Below are 25,432 nucleotides of genomic sequence, written 5' to 3' on the forward strand. Positions count from 1 at the left end.
TTGATCATTCTCTTTCATCTTGCACACAAATCAATGCCAAATGAATAATAAAAAAAAAAAAACCTTCAATGTTATAGCCAAAGCTCTGAAACTTCTAGAAGAGTGGAAATACATTTCAGTATATAGGCTGAGGAAAAAGAACTTTCTGAATAGGGCTCCAGTCATCCAGGAATAAAGACAACAATCAACAATTTTGACTTCATGAAATTAAAAGTCCTCTGTACTACAAAGGAAATTATCAATCAACTGCTCAATGTGTAGAGAATAAATGTTCTCAGAGAGCTCAGCCACAAATGTGATAACCATATCACATACCCCTACTACCAGAAGGCTCAGAAACCATTTTAGAAGAGGGAGGTAGAAAGTTTCTAAGAGTCAAAGGTCAGAGAGAACCAGAACAAAACAGTATCTTTCTGGATGTGATGGGGCTGTTAAGACTAACAAACTCACATCAACTGTAGTTGGTATTCTGAAGCACATGGTGTCTCTTCGACCCTAAATTTCTGTTGAAATACAACCAACATGAATGCATTTGAAAACAAAGCTTTAATCTAGTTTGACTGGTGTGGTTTAATGAGTAAGATACCCATGTGCACACATATAGTGGAAGCCATGTAAGAGCACAAGAACCTGGTCAACTATAAACCAAGGTGAGCCTCAAAAGAGACCAGTCTTCAAGGCATCCTCATTTTTATTTTTCCAGTCTCCAAACTCCAAAGTGGAAAAGCTTTTTGATTATGGAAGACATTCCTCTTGGTTACAACAGCCCTAACAAACTCATTCAATAGTTGCCTGTAATTTTAAAAAGACTTATTCCTGTTTGAGAAAAGACAAAACTGGTTAAGCATTCCAACTTAAAACAATAAAATCATGTTTTCTAGAGGACAGAAATGTTTTGTAATGCTTTTCTTACCTTCTTAAAGAACACTGCAGGTGCCAGTTCAGATCCAGTTAGGACACGTAGTAAGAACATGGACCATGAAGAAGAACCCATTCTGCACCCTGTTTTATAAATCATATACCATTAAAAACCTGTGAAACTATGACAATGGAGAATAAATGGGTAACATGCACCAATCCTTTTCAGAGAATGACTTTCTAAGGACTTGAGTAAAAGAGGTAAATCTTCTTGTAGCTAGAGCCACCATTCTAATGTCTGGCACTAATATCAAAGTGGAACCAGAAACTTTCATTTTAGAGAAACCATTGGCAACAAGGGTTTGGCAACAAGCATTCTTATATTTGGGGCAGGCCATAATAATACAGGTAATCCACACTATAGCTCAGGAGCCCTTTCGTTCTATTTCTAACAACCATGAAAGCATGGACAAGGTTGCAAAAGGCCTCAAGCCCCCCTTTCTCAGAGTCTCTCACTTCTGGCCTTCCAGAAAGACCATGTCTTTTGAGCTTTACAAATTTACATATATAAAATGCATCTGATTCTAAGTTTTAAAAGGAGAACAACTATGTACACATTCTAGTTAACACTATCCATGCTTAAGTATTTAAGGAAACTATATTAATATAAATGACTTCTCTGAGATACACAAGATCAGTGAACAGATAAAAAACCAAGTATGGTAAAATGAGGTAGGGAGTTTATGGATACTCACTATAAAATTCTTTTACATTTGTGCATGTCTGAAACTTCTCATAAAATATTAGTAAAACAGACTTAGCTTCCTGTAACAACTTTTACATATACTAAACATAATCTTGAAATTTATAAGAGAATTTACCAAAAGAGGCTTGTTTAAAAATTTTACCAACTTATAACAGCATTAGGCATAGTGTTTTCTGAAGCAATCATTTTCACTCAAAACCTGTCTGTCCCAAAGTCAGAACTGGAAAAGGGTTATATGCACTCTAAATGAATGCATTCACTAAAGTAGGGAAGCATGTGAGTCACTGTCAACAGAGCTATCAACAGGACAGCATATACAAAATGTTGAGAGAGACAAATCATCCTCAAATATTCTTTACAGAAACTCCCCCAAAATATAACTAGAAAACAAATGATAGTAGAAATGGATAGCATGTTTGTGACTCAATATTTATTGTCAAACCGGACCATCTGAGTTTATAGTTCTAGTTATGCTATCTAGAACCCACATGGTACAAGCAAAATGACCAATATGCCCATGATGTACTCTGATCTTCACATGTTCTATGATATGTGGGCACACACACAATCAATAAATGTGAGAGAAATAAAAATGCAAAATATAAAAAATATGTAGTGGCATGTAACTATAATCTCAAAACTTGGGAAACTGAGGCAGGAGGATCAACAATTCAAGCCAACCTGAACTACAGCACTGAGATGCAAACAAAGAACAAGACAGGAAAAACAAACATACCACTGACCAATTTAAAACCAAGGATGTATGCTTCCATTAACCAATGAAGTGCTTTGCCACTAAGCTTCCCTGCATCTCCTTTAAAATTACTTTCAAAAAATTGTTTTTGGTAATAACAATTTAATATAGTACACTTTGTGAATGCTAAGTATGTGTTATTATCACGCTGCACCCTAGTGCTTAAACTACATCAGTTTTAATTAACAACATTTGAAAAGATATTAGAAAAGTACTTATTCACAGTAGTCTGTATTATTTGTTCTTGGGAAATATTTCACTAATAGGAAAAAATGTTCTGGGTTTTACATCAATTATTTTAGCATTGTAAAAAACATAAAAACCAGTATAAAAAATCCATTGAGAGTGCAAATTGACCAAATAAATGAATCACTTACTTTCTGCAAATCATTGAAATACTCCTCAATCATAAAATTTTTCCCAAAATATGTTATAACTGGTTTACTTTTAAAAACATAGCCCAAACTGAGCACTACATGTGCTTAAATTTAACCCTTACTAAAATTTCCCTTTTCTCATCCTTTTCAAAGCCTAACTGGTGTCTAATGGTTAGGACTCTCAATGAGTGAAAAATACTGGTTCTTGTACTCCTCTCATAACGTAGAATCTCACATTCTTCCTACCCTCCTCCTCTACCCAAAAGTGTTGAATGCCTCAATGGACAGTACCAGGCATACAACTCATAAAAATACAGGCTTCTTCTCTAGAAGAGTCTCTGAATTTACATGCATAAGAAAGCTTCTTTTGGTATTTTAAAATTGAAGATTAATATAACATCTGTTAAAAATGAGACCTTTCAGCATACTTGTGCAGTATGTATAAAAGTGAGATGGTGCTGAGTTCCTCTCCAATCATGTATCTTCTACAGGACCTCCCTGACCATCTACTTACAAGAAGGCCTGAGGGATTTTTAAAAGGACACTTAAAACCACCTCTAATAAATAGCTTACTAGTAAGACTATGTTATTTTAAGAACTGTTTATCCTTACCCAGTGGAGGCTGAAGCAAATCTCCTCCTTGTTCACATGTCCCAACAGGCTGTATGTCTGATGAATCCACAAGTCTCCAAAAATCATTCTTATTGTCACAACCATCCAGCCGTAGACGCAATCTGGCTCCAGTAATGCCAATGACCGAAGCAACACACACTGAATCAATATTGCGAGGGTCACGGGCTTCCAACTTCATACCAATTTGGAATTCATTAGTTGGTGGTATCTTAGACTATAAATAAATAACATAGTGTTAAATGCATAAAGTATAAGAAAAATATATGGCAAACTGTGATACCAGAATAGCTAGGTGACATTTTTAGGTACAGTCATAGTACAAGTTGAATGAGGTCAGGTTTTCAAGGCTCAAGGCCAAATCTCCCTTTTGACTGAAATGCAGCATAAAAACATTGGACATCACTACCCTCACTTACAGGCACATCCACAAAACCCAGTTATTGCTTATAAGATGCATCCTGAAAGATTTTTTTAAATAAGAACCTCATGACGCAATTCTCTTGAAAGGAGCAAACTAGAAGTCCTATCAAAGCCTATGATAATGTTAAACTCCTCTGCACATTGCAAACATCCCTACATACTTTTGACCATGATCCCACAGGTGCCTCTATCTACCTTGCACTCTAGATATTCTGTGCCATCTCTTGATGCTCATCTTATTTTGGCTGTTTTCTTTCTTCACATCCTAACAGTCTTAAATAGCATCTGTTCCATGAGCCTTGTCAGTACAGGGTTATACTTCTTATAATTACTCGCCATTTCTGTCTTTCCCTCTAAATGGGCAATTTAAAAATTACTGCAAAGAGATCATCTGGTAATCAGTGGCACAAACATAATCCCAATTTCCCTTCATACTATCAGAGCCATATACCCACACAGACAGACACCCTTCTACAAGCTAATCATGTATGTTACTGTATAAATTATCAAAAGAATTTTGGCATACCTGTCTGAAACATTCTGAAGGAGCACTTACAGACCCAGTCTCTTTCAAATACTTGTCCCAGTCAAAATGGTCTGGAAAAAAAAACATACAAAATGGGGTGAGTTTGAAGTATGTAGTTTTTATCCTGAATAAAGTAAGATTTAGTCCACACCTAGACAAGTAGGGGTATGAGAGGCTTTGAAGGAAGTAAAGGGAATGAAAAAGTGATGTAATTACATTATAATCCCCAAAAATAAAAAGGGAAAAATATGTCCTATGAACCAGGTTTTAACTCCTCAATTTACATTCAATCATACATTGAAATAAAAGCAACTTCCTGATAATAATGGTCCTGAAAGAAATTATAACTCATATCCTCTGGATGAATTGTGGAGTAAAGCAGAGTGAATTTGAAGGAAGGTGCCTGGGATGTGCAGCAGTAGTAGAGGCCCAGTGTTCAATACTCTATACTGCAAGAAAAAAAATGGGGACACTAGAAACCTGGGACAATTTTCATAGACTAGAATATCTGTGCGTATGTGTTAAATATAAATTTGCTCAACAATTTTGTTTACATTGTCCACTCCCATAAACGTAAAGGTGCTTTGTTTTTTTATGGAGATGTAAAGGTGTTTTTAAAAACTTCTTAGAACCAGGGTAGTTCTTAATGCACTCTTAAATCTCCATCCATAGTGTGAAGAACACAGTGTTAAGACACAGCAGTATGCAACTGAACAGTGCAGTTACTGAAATAGAGTACTGTAGTGCTGTTACATCGTCTATATATTTTTGCTGTGCTCTTCCATGTAGTCTTCATGGAATACTACAATGCTATCAAAAAACAGTGCATTCTGCCTGGTTTGAACACATTTGCTCAATTCACTGTCCTAGCGAGACTGTCAAGACACTAACAAACTGATTAGAAATACTAAAAATATATATTTATATATGCTTTAATTTTCAGATAACATAAAGTTTTTCTATATTTTTGTTAACGAGTATAAAATACTTTTTACTCCTTCCTCATCTATAAGTGAATCTGGATTACTAGTTCTGATATGCAGTAGTACTTTCTTTATTCTCAGGCTCCAATATGTATGACTTCAATTATTTGCATTCAATTGCAGTCCAAAATATTACAAAGAAAACTTCAGAGATAATTTATAAGTTTTAAAGTGTACAGTTGTTCTAATTGGTAAGATGAAATCTCACACTCACATTCCATCCCACTCAAGAGACATATGCCATGAATGCAACCAGTCTGTTAATCACTTAGTCACAACTTTGTCATCAGACTGCCTGCTAAGTAAGTTATCAACCAGCCAGTGTTCAGATATTTTATCTTCCAACTTAACAATAGCCACAAAGTGCAAGTATAGTGGTGCAGGTAATTCAGATACAGGAGAGAGAAACCATAAATTGCTATTCTTTCTTTAAGTGGAAGGGTAACAACTCTCAACAATGAATGAAACACAGTAAGTTGAAGTTCCTGATATGTATGCTAACAGCTGCCAATCTTGTGCTGTGCCTTATTCACAAATCAAACACTACCACACATGTATATGTAATATACACATTAATATCCAGTTCCAAGCATCTACTGGGACAGAATCTTAGAATATACCCAATATACCCCCAAAGGAAGGATTACCACATCCTTCAAAGGATAGCACAGATATGTGTGTGTGTGTGTGTGTACACATATACATATATATATACGTATATATGTATATATACATATATATATATATATATATATATACGTGTATATATATGCACAAAAATTGTTTGCCAATCAACTTTCTAGAAAATACAAATAAAAATTACTGTCAGTATCAGTAGATTTCTGTAATATAAATAATGATACCATGGCTGACTATAGGATACCAAACCTACATGCTTCCATGAAGCATGAAGTAAGGGGAAGATGTGAACAACTAGCTTCTCAACATCACTATTAGCCACACCTGTATGCAATAAAATAATATATTTTTCCTATGTGTACCTATGCAGTTGCACTACACATGCCAGGCATAAGACTATAGAATCTTTTAAATAAAAAACTTAGCCAATGATCTAAAATTCCAGTTTGATTCTGTTTCCACATGATGTGGAATACTACCACAGAGTTGAAAACATGTTGCTTCAGCAGCTGATATTGAATGGTCTCAAGAATTTGTTAAATAAGTGTGCAAATACATTCTAAATGAACTACTGGTAGATCTTTAAATTGCTTAAAATAATTTCCTAAAATTAAAATGATGTTTTCAAGTATTTAAAATACTCTGTGCAATCTAGAATACAACATAATTCAACAAACTACTCAGGTTTTCCTCTATGCTAAACTAAACAATTCAAGTACTCAAAATCCTTTAGCTCTCACAAATCTAAAATATATGCCACTCAAATTATTGTATATATAAGAAAACTGCATGTAGAACTTAAGCATAATGCTAAAATTAACCTAAATCCTTAATATCATCAAATAATCAACAGTATCAATGCTTTTGAAGCTGAGTTCATTTTCTTAAGTGTGAATACTTAAATCTCAGGACTCAAAGTTCTCATATAGGAATGACTGATAAGTCTTTCAGGTTTTCATTAAGAAATTCTTCATGAAATATAAAAATTTTAGAGGAATATATACACTTATTTCTGTTTAAATTTTCTGCAGAAAACACAAACTTACATTAATGAAATAGTCCTATATTAAGAATTTCTAAGACAAAAAAATTGAAATGGCATGGGTCTTATTCTAGGGAAACCAAAATCTATTTATAAATACTATACCAAAGTAATACAGTCAATAAATTAAGCAAAATTAAAAGGCAATATTCAGAATCCAACATGTAATCAGAAGAAAAGTAGTAAGATATATAAAACTTGAACAAAGAATAAGGAAGCAAATGTGTGAAGAGTGAATTATGGGAAATGAAGCACGACAAAGTGTAAACCAGTATGACCTATTAATGAGTCAATAAGAAGCACACTTCTACCTACAGAAATACCAGATGAAACAATTATTCATTTATTCATATTATAGTTAAGAAAGGGGAGGGGGAGAGGGTAGATGTGGGATGGGGAGTTTGTGGAGGGGTAACTAGGAAGGAGGTACATCATTTGAGGTGTAAAAGAATGGAGTGATTAATTAAAAAGAAAGAAAAAAGAATTGTATTTATTCCATTTGTATTTCTAATTTTCAATAGTTTTAATTTTATTTTTATTGGGGTGACCCTGAAAATATGCTTTTCACATGCTAGTCAAGTTACGGTTAATGCTGAACTTACATCCCTGGTGCAGCAGATAATGATTCTTACCTTGGCTTTGTTAAAGACTACTGTATGACCTATTCAGTTACCTCCATGACTTACAGTCTCCTTATTTATAAATTAAGGTTGAAAATTCTAAGCACATATCTCTAGTATAAATTTAAAAAAAAAAAAAACTTTGTATTTGAAGGTGAGAGAGAAGGCTCAATCTGGTAAGAACTCTTACTACTCTTGTAGATAACCTAAGTTTAGTTCCTGGTATCCAGGTTAGGCCTGAAACAACTCTAGGAGACCTGATGCCTTCTTTTTGAGTTGCTGATAGAATATGTCTAAAGAGAACCCTTAGAAAGAATTTCTTCTTTCCAATATTTAATAAGAAATCATCTAGGAGGAAAACACTAGAAACAAAGGGTGACACTATTCAATAGGGAAAAGTATACAATTAAGCAAGTAGTTGCTTAATATTATTTTCTTTAAACATTTTTGAAACTTTATTTCAAAAGTTCAATATATGGCAACACACTAGCTACAAATACCTAAAAAAAACCTTACCTTCATTTGCTGTTTGCCCCGTGGTATTTGCTTCTGCTATGTCTTCCTACAAAGAAAAACACATAAGAACTTAGTTTAAGCACTATACATTTCTAAGAGGTTATAATAATAAAAATGATTTTCAGAGTCAGATGACTTTAATAGCTTCCCCCCCCCCGAATAAAAACAAGGGAGCTGTGAACTAGAAAAAGAGTTAAGAGTACTAATTGGTAATGGAACTTGGGTAAGTATAGGGTTTCCTTTTAGGGGAAAATCAAAACTGAAAGACTAAATCAGAGGAGATGGTAGGTAGGCAGTCACTAATACTCAAATTGAGGCCTATATGAGAGCCCTAAGTAGAAAAATCATGAATGCAGTGAAAAATTCCATGAATCAAGTCTACTAATGAAAATTACTTGTTAGAAGCCAAGTAAGTACTGTAGTATAGACCTATAATCCCAATACTAGGAAGCTGTAGCAGGAGGATCTTGAAGTTTAAGTGATCATGGATAGTGGCTTGGTAACAAATAATTCCAATCCTAGTAACAACAGTGTGGATTGGAATAACCAACTCCAGAAACCACTCACTGGAAATCTCTATGCCTGTCTAAAGCACAAAGGCTTGTAACACGAGGGCCACACCTATATAGAGGAGTCATGAAACAAACTCTTTGTATCTCTTCTATCTACTTATCCCTGTCTCACTGGATCTGTGTCTTTTTCCCTGTCTCTTTCCTCCCCCCCAACCTCTTTCACACACATACAAAGTGTAAATCTCTGTGTGTTTCTCTTACACACACACAACACAAACAGGCAAGCATGCAGTAAAATATGCAGGCACACTGGCCAAGAACAGACACACACACCCACAAATCCTCTATCCAAATGTAAAGAATACATTGCAAATTACAGAAGATGTGCCCTAATAACAAACTGAAATGCTATGTGACATCTACAATTCAAACATTAAAAAAAAATTATGACAATTATGTGCTGAACATGAGAACATAAATACAAAGAACCCTTTACAAATTACTGTTATTGAAAAACTAACAGACTGGAAGCTGATCCAGCCAGGCCATCAATTACAACCTAAATATTCTCCCCACTATAAAACTGATAATACGAAAATGAACCCTTAAAAACATGGAAATTTAAGAATAGGGACAAATATACAGAAATGCGTTGGTTAGAAGGGAAACAAATTAGGAAGGAGTAAAGATAAGGAAGAGTATTACAAAGCCTAGAAAAAAACAGGCGAACCCCTAAAGGTGTAGGAAAGGAGGAAAGGAGATTAGAAAGGCAAAAGCACATAAGGGTAGCAAGGGAGGAGCAGGAGAAAGTGAGTGGGGGGGGGACAAAAGGAGAGGTGAGTTTGTAAGAGATAAACAATGGGCACAGAAAAAGCAAATAAACATTACCAGGAGCCTCAGGGAAAAGGACAGAAGGGGAGAGAGAGAGAGAAAGACCTGGGCGGGAGGGGCAGAGCTCTGAAGGAGGCCAGAGTGGAGGGAAGAGCTAAAAGGTGTGAAGACGCTGTAGGAGAGAGAGGAAGCAGGAAAGGACCATGGAGAGAGAGAAACCTGGGAAGGAAACCGCTCCCCACACTCCCAACAAGCAGCAACAACACACTGAAAAAACGTACTCCGACTGGGAAGGACGGTCATAAACATCTCAAATACATGACAAACCTGACTTTAGGAAAGCGCCCCACCACCACATCCCCTGGGTTGAGGGAGAAGTCAAGGAACTAGAAAGTTCCAGGGGCCCTCAAAGGGCAACACTGAAGTGAGAGGACTGAAACGCCTGAGGAGACACGGAGGTGCGGGGCCGAATCCCTAGAAAACATTCTACTCACTGCCATGGTGAGCAGAGGGATCCACTGGGCCGACCCCCACACTTGGAATCGAAGGAGGAGGACCCTCAACTCGGAGAATGTCCACAAGCCAGGCGCGAAAGCCCTGTTAAGGCCTCAGCGCCTCGGCGCCACAGCCTCTGGCCCAACGGCCCAAGCTGCCAATCACACAACAGGGATTTCTGGGAACCGGAAGTGAGCTACCTCCTCTACCGCCCCCTATAGGCGGGTCTTAAAAGGAGCCTGCCGCCCAAGGAAAGGAACCCAGATGCAGATTTGCAGGAAGTCAGCTCCACGTTGCCAAGTACAGACATATCCATGACATCGTACACTTAAAAACACCAACACAGACCAGACTTTTGGTTCACAAAGGTATTGGAGAAACTTACCCATGATTGATAACCAAGGGTTAGTTGAAAAGCACAGAACTAACTACCTTTTAACATAACTAAACAGGAAGACATTTCCTTATTACTTCTCTGGTGAGTGTTCGATTACAAACACTCTACTTACAAAGTGGGCACCAGGGAAAGATTTAGCAAGGGAAAGGGCTGGAAAGGCAAGATGCTGGAACAGAAAAACTGATCATTTGGGAGAGGCAGAAGAAAAAAATCAGGTTTTTTATATATAAGTGTGTCACAGAGAGAAAGGGGGTGGGAGCTTGATAAAGGCTAGAGATAAGCCCAAAGCAAGAAGAGGGAATAGGCTTGGAGTAATGGTTGCATGTGGGAATGTGGAAGTATGTGGGGAAGGTTTGAGAAAGGGTAAACTTGAAAGAAACAGAGTCTGGTTGTGATGACATACAAAAGGAAGAAGAGGTTTTGGAAGAGCAGTAAATTCCAGAAGACAGGAAAAGGGTGGACAACAGGGATAGGACTGTCAAAGGGAGAAATGGAAATGCTTTGAAATTACACATCTGGCCTTGATGACTGACCAAGATTCCCTCCTAATAATCGTGAAGCAAAAATAGGGCCATCTCTGAGTTCCAGACAACCCTGGTAACATACAGACCCTATCCCAAGAAACAGCTAACTGGCAGACCTCTGCCTGGTCTACTGTTGTGTGGACCCAGATTCTGCCCAAGACATCCTGGAGGCTCCACGGATCCCCAGCAGCCTAGGTAGGAAGATCCACACACTGCCTTGAGCCCATAGCTGGGTGCTGTGAGTGCTCAGATTACAGCAGATACCCAACCCCCCTTGTTTCCGGATTCCACCTGAGACATACTGGAAGGTCCACTCAACCCAGAGCCACAGAGGAACAACTGAACTCAGAGCGTCAGACAACATATCCTGAGATATTCTAGAGGAGACACTGCACCCAGAACAGCAGACACCTAGCTGGACTGCTACCTTGGAGGCACCATATCCTGAGGCATCCTAGAGGAAAACTGTACTCAGTGCAGCTGGAAAAGATCATAGAGCCATCTGGACCCTGAGGAGATCAGACACAAGCTAGATAACTGGAAAGGCAGGCTTCAATCAGAGACAGAAGTACAGGTAGCACTAGATTTAACCAGATGGCAAAAGGCAGGCGCAAGAACATAAGCAACAGAAACCAAAGTTACATGGCATCATCAGAACCCAGTTCCCCCATCATACCAAGCCCTGAACACCCCACCACACCAGAAAAGCAGGATTCAGAATTAAAATCACTTCTCATGACGATGATAGAGGACTTTAAGATAGACATAAATATTATTCAAAGAACGTAAGGAGAACACTGGTAGACAGATAGAAACCCTTAAAGAGGAAACACAAACATCCTTAAGGAATTGCAAGAAAACACAACCAAACGGGAGAAGGAATTAAACAAAACCATGCAGGATCTAAAAAATGGAAGTAGAAACAATAAAGAAATCACAAAGGGAGACTACCCTGGAGATAGAAAACCTAAAAAAAAAAAGATCAGCAGTCATAGACACAAGTATAACCAACAGAATACAAGAGATGGAAGAGAGAATCTCATGTGCAGAAGATACCATGGAAAACATTGACACAACTGTCAAAGAAAATGCAAAATGCAGAAAGCTACTAACCCAAAATATACAAGAAATCCAAGACACAATGAGAAGGCCAAACCTAAGGATAATAGGAATAGATGAGGGGGAAGACTCCCAACTTAAAGGACCAGTAAATATCCTCAACAAAATTATAGAGGAATCTTCCCTAACCTAAAGGAAGAGATGTCCATAAATATACAAGAAGCCTACAGAACTCCAAATAGTTTAGACTAGAAAAGAAATACTTCCCGCCACATAATAGTCAAAACATCAAATGTACAAAACAAAGAAAAAATACTAAAAGCAATAAGGGAAAAAGGCAAAGTAACATATAAAGGCAGACCTATAAGAATTACACCAGACTTCTCACCAGAGACCATAAAAGCCAGAAGATCCTGGACCGATATCATAAAGACCCTAAGAGAACACAAATGCCAGCCCAGACTACTATACCCAGCAAAACTCTCAATCATTATTGATGGAGAAACCAAAATATTCCATGACAAATCCAAATTGACACAGTATCTCAACACAAATCCAGCACTTCAAAGGATAATGGATGGAAAACTCCAACACAAGGAGGGAAACTACAACACTAGAAAAAGCAAGAAAGAAGTCTTCCAAAACCATAAAAGAAGGTAGCTACACAAACATATCTCCACTCCAACAACAAAAATAACAGGAATAACACTCATTTTTCCTTAATATCTCTTAATATCAATGGACTCAATTCTCCAGTAAAAACATAGACTATCAGACTGGATATCTAAGCAGGACCCAACATTTTGCTGCATTCAGGAAATGCACCTTTGTGAAAAAGACAGACACTACCTCAGAGTAATTTTGGAAAACACTTCCAAGCAAATGGTCCCAAGAAACAAGCGGGAGTAGAAATTCTAATATCAAATAAAATCATTTTTCAACCAGAACTAATCAAAAAAGATAAAGAAGGACACTTCATATCATCAAAGGAAAAATGTACCAAGAGGAACTCACAATTCTAACATCTATGCCCCAAATGCAGGGCACCCACATACATAAAAGAAACTTTACTAAACCTTAAAGCATACATTACACCCTATACAATAATAGTGGGAGATTTCAACACCCCACTATCAGCTATGGACAGATCACGGAAACAGAAACTAAACCGAGACACAATGAAACTAACAGAATTATGAACCAATTGGACTTAACTACATCTATAGAATATTTCATCCTAAAACAAAAGAATATACCTTCTTCTCAGAACCTCATGGTACCTTCTCCAAAATAGACCATATAATTGGTCACAAAACAGGCCTCAACAGATACAAAAAGATTGAAATAATTCCTAGCACCCTATCAGACCACCATGGTCTAAGGCTCGTCTTTAACAATGACAAAAACAATGGAAAGCCCACATACACATGGAAACTAAACATGTTCTACTCAAGGATGCTTGATCAATGAAGAAATAAAGAAAGAAATTAACGACTTTTTAGAATTTAATGAAAAGAGGACACATCATTCAAATTTGTGGGACTCGTGAAAGCATACTAAGAGGAAAATCATAGCTCTAAGTGCCCACAAAAAGAAAATAGAAAGAGCGATACACTAACAACTGACAGCACACCTGAAAGATCTAGAATGAAAAAAAGCTAATATACCCAAGAGGAGTAGACAGCAGGAAATAATCAACTCAGGCTGAACTCAACAAGCTGAAACAAAAGAACTATACAAATATCAACAAAACCAGGAGCTGGTTCTTTGAGAAAATCAACAAGATAGACAAACCCTTAGCGCAGACTAACCAAAGGGCGCAGAGACAGTATTCAAAATTAATAAAATCAGGACTGAAAAGGCAGACATAACAACAGAAACAGAGGAAATTAAAAAAAAATCATCAGATCCTACTACAAAGGCCAATACTCAACAAATTGGAAATCTGATGAAATGGACAATTTTTCTAGACAGGTACCAGATACCAAAATTAAATAAGGAGCAGATAAACCATTTAACAGGCCTATAAACCCTAAAGAAATAGAAAGATGTCCTTAAAGTCTCCCCACCAAAAAAAAGTCCAGGGTCAGATTGTTTTAGTGCAGAATTCTATCAGGCCTTCAAGGAATACTTAATACCAATTCTCTTCAAGCTATTCCATCAATAGAAACAGAAGGAACACTACCCAATTCATTCTATGAAGCTACCATTACAACTCATAACCAAACCAAGAAAGACCCAACAAACGAAAGAGAACTACAAGACCAACCTCTCTTATGAATATTGATGCAAAAATACTACAATAAAATTCTCACAAACCGAATCCAACAACACGTCAAAACAATTATCCAACATAATCAAGTAGGATTTATCCAGGAATGCAGGGATGGTTTATATTCAGAAATCCATCAATGTAATCCACTACATAAATAAATTCAAAGGACAAAAAACCCACATGGTCATCTCAAGTAGACACAGAAATCATTTGACAAAATTCAACATCCCTTCATGTTAAAAGTCTTGGAAAGATCAGGAATTCAAGGCCCATATCTAAACATAGTAAAAGCAATATACAGCAAGCCAGTAGCCAACATCAAACTAAATGGAGAGAAACTTGAAGCAATCCCACTAAGATCAGGGACTAGACAAGGCTGCCCACTCTCACCTTACCTATTCAATATAGTACTGGAAGTCCTAGCTAGAGCAATTAAGCAACAAAGGAAGTCAAAGGGATACAGATAGGAAAGGAAGAAGTCAAAATTTCACTATTTGCAGATGATATGATAGTATACTTAAGTGACCGCTAAAACTTCCACCAGAGAACTACCTGAACCTGATAAATTGAGCAATGTGGCTAGAAATAAAATCAACTCAAACAAATCAGTAGCCTTCCTCTATTCAAAGGATAAACAGGCTGAGAAAGAAATTAGGGAAATGACACCCTTCACAATAGCCACAAATAAAATAAAATATCTTGGAGTGAATCTAACCAAACAAGTGAAAGATCTGTATGACAAGAACATCAAGTCTCTGAAGAAAGAAATAGAAGAAGATCTCAGAAGATGGAAAGATCTCCCATGCTCCTGGATTGGCAGGATTAACTTAGTAAAAATGGCCATCCGGCCAAAAGCAATCTACAGATTCAATGCAATCCCCATCAAAATTCCAAATCAATTCTTCATACAGATAGAAAGAGCAATTTACAAATGCATTTGGAATAACAAAAAACCTAGGATAGCAAGAACTATTCTCAGCAGAAAAAGAACTTCTGGGGGCATCACAATCCATGACCTGAAACTGTACTACACAGCAGTAGTGATTAAAAACTGCATGGTATTGGTACAGAGACAGACAGGAAGATCAATGGAATAGAATTGAAGACACAGAAATGAACCCACACACCTATGGTCACTTGATCTTGGACAAGAAAGCTAAAACCATCCAGTGGAAAAAGGACAGCATTTTCAACAAGTGGTGCTGGCTCAACTGGAGGTCAACATGTAGAAGAATGCAAATTGATCCATTCTTATCCCCTTGTACAAAGCTCAACTCCAAGTGGATAAAGGACCTTCACATAAATCCAGATACACTGAAACTAATAGAAGAGAAGTTGGGAAGACCCTCGAATACCTAGGCACAGGGGAAAAGTTCCTGAACAGAACACCAATGGCTTATGCTCTAAGATCAAGAATCGACAAATGGGACCTCATCAAATTGCAAAGCTTCTGTAAGGCAAAGGACACTGTCAACAAGACAAAAAGGCAACCAACAGATTAGGAAAAGATCATTACCAATCCTACATCTGATAGAGGGCTAATATCGAATATATACAAAGAACTCAAGAAATTAGACCCCAAACAACAAAATAACCCCATTAAAAATGGGGTACAGAGCTAAACAAAGAATTCTCAACTGAGGAAACACAAATGGCCGAGAAGCACCTTAAGAAATGCTCAACATCCTTAGTCATCAGGGAAATGCAAATCAAAACAACACTGAGATACCACCTGACACCAGTCAGAATGGCTAAGATCAAAAATTCAGGTGATAGTAGATGCTGGCGAGGATGTGAAGAAAGAGGAACACTCCTTCATTGTTGGTGGGGTTGCAAGCTGGTACAACCACTCTGGAAGTCAGTCTGGCGGTTCCTCAGAAAATTGGACATAGCACTACCTGAGGACCCAGCTATACCACTCCTGGGCATATACCCAGAAAATGCCCCAACATATAACAAAGACATATGCTCCACTGTGTTCACAGCAGCCTTATTTATAATAGCCAAAAGCTGGAAAGAACCCAGATGCCCTTCAACAGAGGAATGAATACAAAAAATGTGGTACATTTACACAATGGAATATTACTCAGCTATTAAAAAGAATGAATTCGAGAAATTCTTAGGTAAATGGATGGAACTAGAAAATATCATCCTGAGTGAGGTAACCCAATCACAAAAGAACACACATGGCATTTACTCACTGATAAGCCGAGAGTAGCCCAAAAGTTTGAAACAACAAAGATTCAACTACCAGACCACATGAAGCTCATGAAGAAGGAAGAACAACTGTGGATTCCTAGGTCTTTCTTAGAAGGAGTAACTAAACACCCAAGGGAGCAAATATGGAGACAAAGTGTGGGACAGAAACTGAAGGACAGGTTGTATGGAAACCATTCCACCTGGGTATTCATCCCATGTGCAGTCACCAAAAATAGATGCTGATATGGATGACAGAAAGTACATGCTGACAGCAGCCTGATATGGCTGTCTCCTTAGAGGTCCCCCAGAATCTCATATACACAGAGGCAGATACTCACAGCTAACCATTAATCTGATCAAGGGTTCCTAATGGAGAAGTTGTAGAAAAGACTGAAGAAGCCAAAAGGGTTGGTGGCCCCATGAGGAGAGCAACAATACCAACCAACCAGAGCTCCCCAGGGGCTAAACCACCAGCCTAGAAGCACATAGGGAGGGACCAATGACTCCATCTGTATATGTAGGGGAGGATGACCTTGTTGGGCATTGGTGGGATAGGAGATCTTTGGTCCCATTAAGCTCAACACTGCGTCGGGGGGAATCTGAGGGTGGGGAGGTGTGAGTGGGGAGTATGTGGGGGCACACCCTCATAGAAGCAGGAGAAGGGTGGATGGGATAAGGGGTTCCTGGCTGGTGGGGGGAATGGGGTAAGGGGATAAAATTTTAAATGTAAATATTATATCCAAAAATAGGGGGAAAAAGACAAGCTGTTAGAACCAAGATCTTTAATAAAATCTCACCCCTCTAAAAAAATTATCTTGATACTAAAATTTGTCTTGAGAATAGTATATTGCAGAATACACAGCCTTGGTGTATCTACTCATCAAGCAAGCTGAACAGACCTGCTCTAACCTCGGAGGTCCGGGAATTCCAACTAAATGCAGTCAAGACACAGTGTCAGAGGCTTATCAATTTACTCTTGCCCCAACCCCTCTTCTAACATCTCAACGCCCATAATCAGCTTGAAAAAGATAATGAAGAGTCAGCACCCCTATTCCCTGGGCTTGGGGATTAAGGTGGTTAATATTGGGCTGTCTTTCTAGGAAAAAGTAGTGGTTTTGTGGGAATAGGGAGGATTAGCTAGGATTTATTGCATAGCCATAACCTATTGGCAGAAATCTGTATAATTATTATCAAGATGAAGTTATAATTTCTTTAAGTGGTACAAAATTTACTTTGATTTCAAATTTAAGATTTTCTATGGTACAAGCTTCTTATTCACATAAAAGTCAGATAAGTATTGATACTCTCATAGGCATTGTGCCTGTATAACACATTTAGGAATACAAGGCCTAGGACCCAGTCCTTCTTTAACTTTTTCAACTAATTTGAGATGGTTAGCCTGTAAGCTAAGGCACTATAGCAAATTCATGGCTTGGAGTTTATTGTTAGGGTGTTTTCTATATTTTATTTAGAAATAGCTGAGAGGAGTTAACAGACAAGAGTCCAGATCACCTTACATGGATAGATGTTTTTCAAAACATCAGAAGTCCCCAGAATTGACGTGACAAACATTTCTGTATTAATGTTCATTTTGATTAGAGACCTGTTTGCTCCTGACAGCTTCCTGTATTGGATTCTAAGAAGAAATTGAGCATCTTTGGAGTTGCTCCAGTTGTGGTGAGACAGCCACTAGGCAAGAATTGCCTCTTTCCATCTACAGACAAATTACTGTCCAGAAAAGGACACACTTGCAGAATAGTCGACTGCTTATATCTGCCTAGACAGAGTAATCAGCCCTTCATAATTCTGTAGCACTAAGGTCTGTCAGATGATCCTGAGCCAGAAGGTTGAAGATCAGATGCTCCAAGAGTTTGTAGTATAGGGACTGTCCAGGTGTTCAGCAGTCTCTATAAATTGGCTAAGTTTTAGAAGCTATACTTTGGGCTTCCCATAATTTCAGTTAACTCAGTCATTCTGGATTTCTGACTGGGATGAAAACTTATAATCTCATAGCCAATCCTGGCTATTTACTTTGAGAGAAAAGATTTGAGTGGATGGTTTTCAGCTGATATTCATTCTAAAGCTAAGGAAAAAAGCCAGGTTCAGAACTAAGTGTTTTAGTTAGGAGAGATGACAGAGGGTCTGGTTAGTCAACAAAATGATGGACTGGGTATTAGGACTATCTTGTACCTCACTGGTACAAATTGGCATAATTATGCTCTAATTGTATTTTGAGAGAAAAGTTTTATTTTAACAGGAAGGGTGATATGTAGGAGGAGCTAAGGTGGGAGGGGTACTGAGAGGAAGAGAAGGAGCAAGGAGAGGAGGGGAAGAAGGAGAGGAGAAGCTAGGTGATGAGAGAAAAAGAGAGAGAGGGATATAAAAGCAGTTTTTCACGTGTCTCCACCAATCAAAGATAGTTGATATATCTCGGCTGGGTATGTGGTTACACTTCTGATCGAGCATTACCAAACTTATAAAGCCTTTGATTAACATTTTTAAAAAGTGTATAAATGCAGAAAGAAAAAGGGGCATGTGATAGGGGTTTTCTGGTGTGGGTGGGGAAAAGGGATGGCATCTGAAATGTAAATAAAATATCCAATAAAAATTTTAAAAAGAATTTTAAAAAAGGATGCCTCCAGTCTGCATGACACATCCATGTCAACCCTTATTTACCACAGAAAGACCAGAACACACCTTGAATCTAGGAGTGAGCTAAAAAGTAGGCTCCAGATAGGTACATGGAGAGAAATATAGAGAAAAGGTGTTTTAAGAATACAGCATGGCAATGACATTATCGACTCACAGCAGCGGGGTGACTTAAGCAAGTACCCCAAACTGGACTGTACCCTGACTATACCAGCAAAGACTGGGCAGTTTCTTCAGGAGGCACTACCATTCCCTAAAAGCTGTAGCAATTTGGTGGCTCCTTGGGAGGTTTTTCTCTTCTTATGTGGTGTGGTTACTGAGAAGCTGTGCATGGGCCAGCAGATAATCCCTTACCAGTACACATGCAGTCAACCACAAATAAGCTCAGTGGACACTTAGAAAAGAAGAAAAGATGCATTACTGCCTAAGGGTAACTTTATAGGAAGAGTTTTCATTGGAAGGATGGGAACAAGAAAGTCGGTGAAGTTGTGAAGATGGTGAAAACTAGGCTGAAATTGTATGCAATTGTCATGGAATCAGAGATAATGCTACTAACACCTACTTGCAAAGTGCTCAGAGATCAGCAAAACTGAATAGAGATGACAAAACTACTCTTCAACAATAACTTTCTCACGTTCCTCTTTAGAAAAATCAGTACTGGCTTTACAAGGCATGTTCAGCATGTGCTATACAGAAGGGAGGGCAGCAGTCACTCCTGAATGCTGCTCTGAGGAATGGTTACCTGTGCCTTTTACCCTACAAAGCCTATACCCAGAAAGCAGGTAAGAGTCAAAATAACAAACCTGTGCAATCATCAAAAGCCTCACACAAGGAATTTTATAATCCAAGAAGACATGCATTCTATGGATGGTATGATTCAAATACTGTCATTGTAAACAAATTACAGACAGGAGACCAAATAGGGACAATTCTATACAGGATAACACTCCTAAATGTGAATGCATGCAATTATCTGAAAGAACAATCTCTCTTCCCTTAAAAGACACCACAACCAAAAAGGATAAAAGGGCATGATCTGGGGTTGCTGACACTGGAATGGACTCCAGTTCTTCCGAGTTTCAGGAGAGCACATCACATCTTCCAAAACCATCTAGGGATAGAACAATTATACAGCCTGCCTAGAAGACTGACAAGGAGCTCCAAAGTTAAAAATGAGAACATGGAGAAGAATCATGATTTTGCTGAGGTAAAGTCCTGGGAATATCCTGGATTAACAAACAAGGTGTTAAGGGATAGCTAGGCCTGTCTGGAGCATTCCCCGAATCCCCAATCTATGGAGAAATATTTCCTTTGCTAAAACAAGGTCCATGCTACCAAAGTAAGACACATTTTAAGTGACTTAAGGACCATACCATTAAAAATAAAAGTAGAATGATAAACAGAAAGAGATCATTTTCCTTGTCCTCTGACTCATCAGCAAAGTAACCCAAGAACTGTCCTTGTCCTCAGTCCCTTTTTTCCCTGTTTTATTTTTATTTGTTTGCTCTTGCTCGATTGTTTGGTTGGGGTATCTTCCTGGAACAAAAATAAATCATAGTCATACTTTGGGTCTGAACAAGTGTGTGTCTAATTCTCACGACACAGACTCGTCAATATGAAACCCAGTTGTCTCTATTAAGCAACACTGTGTCTGTCTGGCAAGGCTTCTTTATGATCCAACATATTAGGGCCATAATTACCATTCTTCCTGTACTCAGAGGACTCTGTTCAGGAATGAGTTGTCCAAGACCACCATGTCCTTTCCCTACTGGCAGGTTCCTGAGAGAGATGACAAGGGGAAAAGAAGTTAGAGAAGACAGGAATGTATGGGATCACAGTTGCTTACACAAGCTCACAGCTGATGCTACAAAAATTTATTATGAAATTCAGCAGCCTATATGCATTTTTTTTCTTGAAAGGAAAAATGGGACAGTTTCAGGCAAAGCTTGTCACACAAAGAAATGAAGTCAGATGGAAGTCTACCGAGCAAGGATCCATAATGATACCTGGTTTTAGATTAGCAACTAAGCTTGTTTCCATACATCTGTGCCTCAAAGAACACCCATACAGATCAAGCCCAAATATAGGCTGCAAGGACAGGAAAATAAAACAGAAATGTTCATCAAGGCATGTTGGTCCTGTAATACCCCACTCATGAGCCAAGCAAGAAGACTCTAGGGAGAAAACTGAAAGAGAAAAAGGCCGGGGGGTGTCTATCTCTCCAGTACTATGAAAACAGAACATGCATCTCTAGATATAACTATGTATGCATCTACAAATGTAGATATATACATCTATATGGATGGATGGATGGATGGATGGATGGATGGAGTGAATGCAACTTGAGGCATGGAGAAACAACTGAAGCTCTCTTTCCTCCATTCAGTATAAATTGAGAGGAAACTTTAAAACTGGGGTTTCAAAAAACCAAGTATTCCATTATAGTGCCAGAAATATAGATGGCTGATGAAGGAGGACTGCTAAGCTCAAGAATTTAAGTCCTACCTAAAAAACCTACTGGGACCTGCCATCACGGACAAATGAAGGGATCTATTTGTAAGGACCATGAATAGCTATGAAGGCCCCCACCCTCTAGATGCACTTCTAAATTCAGCTAGCTCAAATATTCCCTTCATCTATTAGCAAATTTTCCACAATTACCCTAAACATATGAGTATGCATGGTCTTCCCGATATCTTACCAGGCCACAATTTTTTCTAGGAGATATGATAGGAGCTTTCAGTATAATAAAAAGGATCTCCACTTTTATTGACATGAGTAACTTTCCAATTAAAAACTTACACAGCTAACTGATCATAAGATGTGGATCCTGTGGTTGCCAAGTACAGAGACATCCATGACATTGTATACTTAAAAAACACCAACACAGACCAGACTTTTGGTTCACAGAGGTACCAGAGGAACTTACTTATGATTGATAACCAATGGTTAGCTGAAAAGCACACAACTAACTACCTTTTAACATAGACTAAACAGGAGGACATTTCCTTATCACTTCTCTGGTGAGTGTTCTATTACACTCTACTTGCAAAGTAGGCACAAGAGAAAAGATTTAACAAGGGCAAAGAGCTGGGAAGGGGAAGATGCTACAACAGAAAAACAGATAATTGTGGAGAAGAAGAGTAAAAAAAAAAAACGGTCCTGTATTTGCAAATGGGTCATAGAGAGGAAGTGGGTGGGAACGTGATAAAACTATGGTAAGGCATGAGATCGGCCTAGTACAAGAAGGGGGAATAGGCCGGGCAGTGGTGCTGCAGGAATGCCTTTAATCCCAGCACTTGAGAGGCAGAGGCAGGTGGGCAGGTGGATTTCTGAGTTCAAGTCCAGCCCTGTCTACAAAGTGAGGTCCAGGACAGCCAGGGCTACACAGAGAAACCCTGTGTTGAAAAAAAAAAAAAAAAAAACAAAAAAAGAAAAAGGAAAAACAAAAATAAAAGGAGAAGGGGGGATAGGCCTGGAGCATTGTAGGAATGTGGAAACGTGTGGGAAAGGTTGAGAAAGGGTAAAAAGTGAAGGTAAAAGGGTCCGGTGGAGGAGACACACAAAAGAAGAAAAAGTGTTTGAAAGAGGAGTAAGTTCCAGAAGAAATAAAAAGGATGCACAACAGGGAACGGGGAAAAGATAGCCAATGGAAGATATGGAAAAGCTTTGAATTTGCACATCTGGCCCTGATGACTGAGCTAGATTCAATCCCAATATTCCTGGAGCAGAAATAGGGCCATCTCTGAGTTCCAGGCAACCCTGGTAATAAACAGACCCTTTCTCAAGAAACAAGTAACTTTGATGTGAATGGTGACAAGGTCAACATCTACCATCACAGTTTGCAACCTCCACCACCACCACAACCACCAGTACCAACAACACCAGCACTACCATTAACATCACCGCCAGAAACACCAAAACAACAACAAGAAATGAGATAATAGGAGAAAACTAATTGAGGTTGGAAGGACAAAGTGGGTTAGGAAGCTGGAAAGTGGAGATAAAGAAAAACTGTCTTGTACATGGGACAGTGATTTAGAGTGTTTTAAATGGGAAAATAAAATACAACAATGGGAGGAAAGCATAAGGCAGAAGGAACAAAGGACAGGCACTCAAAGTAGGGAAGAGAGAAGGAAATGGGGACAAAGACATAGCCATTAAGTAGAGAAATAGGCTGAGGATGTGGAGAAAGAGGGAGAAAGATGGAGTTAGGAATGGAGCAGAAGAGGAGACAGCACAGGTCAAAAAACACAGGTATGGAACAAGACAATGGTCAAAAAAGGACAGGATGGGGACAAAGAATAGGAAGGCAGGAAAGATACTAGGAAAGAAAAAAAAAAAAAAACAGAAAGGCATGGACCGTACAAAATCAGAAGAAAATATAACCACTGTTCCCCAACATCAACCAGCACTTGGGAGGTAGCAGCCAGTGAAAAGAAAGTGGACATCCATGAGTTCTGGCCACACAGAACAAAGGATCTAACTAAGGAATGAACAGAGGAACAAAGAAACTAACATGATTAATATCAATGCATCAAACCAACCATCCATCCACCCATCCATCCATCCATCCATCCATCCATCCATCCATCCATCCATACCTCTACAAGCAAATACAGGCTGGGTACTCCATATCTGAAAAGCATAAATACAGTGCAAGGCTTACAATGTTGTGGCAGACTTATACCACCTGGACTGAGGAACTGGATGCAAGAAGATAGATAATTGTAGGCCACTCTAAGAAAAATAAAAAAAGCTAGCTTAAGCAAGAGCAAGTTGCTGCAGAAGATAGTAAGCTGGGTAAAAAGACTAAGTTCAAATCCCAAACTCACATGGTGGAAGGAAATAGTCTACTCTCCTGTAAATTCTCATATAAAGATAGCAGGTTTGAAGAGTTCTGCATGCATGTGTATGTTGTATTTACAATACCACACACAATTACATAAAGAAGATACCTCATGCACCAGCCAAAGCACACTCGCACCTATACCCACAAAACCCTGGACACACAAAATGTTACTCTAAAAAAGTTTGAAAGAATATGGGGTTTGAATGATAATTGTCCCCAAACCCTCATATATTTCAATATTTTGTCACCACTGAATGGCACCTTTTGAAACTAATAAGAGGTCTGGCCTGGTGGGAAGAAGTGTGTCTGCAGGGGTGAGGTAGGCTTTGAAATTGCAAAAAAGCAAATTTTGTGTCTATAGTCAGGACCTTACATTACAGAAACTTCCAGGAACTCAAATCAGCATCCTACCTATATCTCCAACCCTGCTGAATACTCCATGCTTACTGGCACTACTGAGCCTCTGTCAAGAATAGGCAATTGTTGCAGCAGGTGACATTATATGCAACGTAATCCTGAGAGGGCAAATAGCGTGATTAGGAGTTAAGTTTGGGTGGCTCTATACTACATGATACATCCATGTCACCCCTTAATCACCACAGAAAGACCAGATAACATCTTAAATGTGGGAGTGAGCTGGAGTGTACACACAGGACAGGTACAAGGAGAGAAATACAGGGAAACAATGTTTTACAAAAACAGCATGACAATAACATCTATCAACTCAGCAGCTCAGTGACTTAAGCAAGAACCTCAAATTAGACTGCACCCCTGAATATACAATCAAGGACTGGGAAGGTGTTCTTCAGGAGGCACTACCCCGTTCCTAACATCTGTGGCAATTTTGTGGCTCCCCAGGAAGGCTGTCCTCTTCTCCCCTGGTGTGGTTACTGAGAAGATGCCCATGGGTCAGCAGGAAACCCCCACCCCACAGCACTCATGCAAGGAACCTTAAATAAACTTGGTGGGACACTTAGAAATCAATGAAAAAATGAATCACTGCCTAAGGGTAAACTCATATGAAGGGTTTCAGTGGTAAGAGGAGAAGGAGAAAGTGTGTGTAACTGTGAGAAGAACCAAAACCTAGGCTATACATATGTGGAACTGTCACAGAACTATAGAATAACACCACCAACACTTACATACAAACAGTTAATACCTTAGCAAATCTGAATGATATGACACTGCTACGAGATTAAAAAGACTACAGTTCAACAATAACTTTTACATGTTCCTTGGTGGGAAAATCAGTACTGGCTTTAGAAGGAATTTTCAGTCTGTGCTGTAATGGAGGGGGCAGCAGTCATTCCTGAATGCTGCTCTGAGGAATGGTTACCTGAGCTTTTCATGCTCAGAGGTCTATACTTGGACAGCAGAGCAGGTACGTGTCAAAATAAGAGACCCATAAAACTATCAAAATCCTCACAACAGGAATTTTCTAATTCAAAAACACATGCATTCTTAAGGGTTCAAATGCTGTCAATATGAACAAATTACAGGCACGA

General features: G+C 38.6%; 1 protein-coding gene across 3 annotated transcripts in view; it reads right to left on the reverse strand.

Moving 5' to 3' along the window:
- The window catches only part of LOC117694309 (sex comb on midleg-like protein 2), a 143,565-nt gene that overhangs the window by 78,224 nt on the left and 39,909 nt on the right, over window positions 1–25,432 (reverse strand). For all 3 annotated transcript variants that reach the window (XM_076918325.1, XM_076918323.1, XM_076918324.1), the window contains exons 5-9: window positions 20,776–20,854; window positions 8,135–8,180; window positions 4,335–4,405; window positions 3,368–3,602; window positions 914–1,002 (exon numbers count right to left, since the gene is read on the reverse strand). In XM_076918325.1, coding sequence (XP_076774440.1) covers window positions 914–1,002; window positions 3,368–3,602; window positions 4,335–4,405; window positions 8,135–8,180; window positions 20,776–20,778 — 444 coding nt within the window. In that variant the 5' untranslated portion in view covers window positions 20,779–20,854. The remainder of the gene's footprint in view (window positions 1–913; window positions 1,003–3,367; window positions 3,603–4,334; window positions 4,406–8,134; window positions 8,181–20,775; window positions 20,855–25,432) is intronic.

Source organism: Arvicanthis niloticus, chromosome X (assembly GCF_011762505.2).
Source record: "Arvicanthis niloticus isolate mArvNil1 chromosome X, mArvNil1.pat.X, whole genome shotgun sequence".
Classification (NCBI taxonomy): domain Eukaryota; kingdom Metazoa; phylum Chordata; class Mammalia; order Rodentia; family Muridae; genus Arvicanthis; species Arvicanthis niloticus.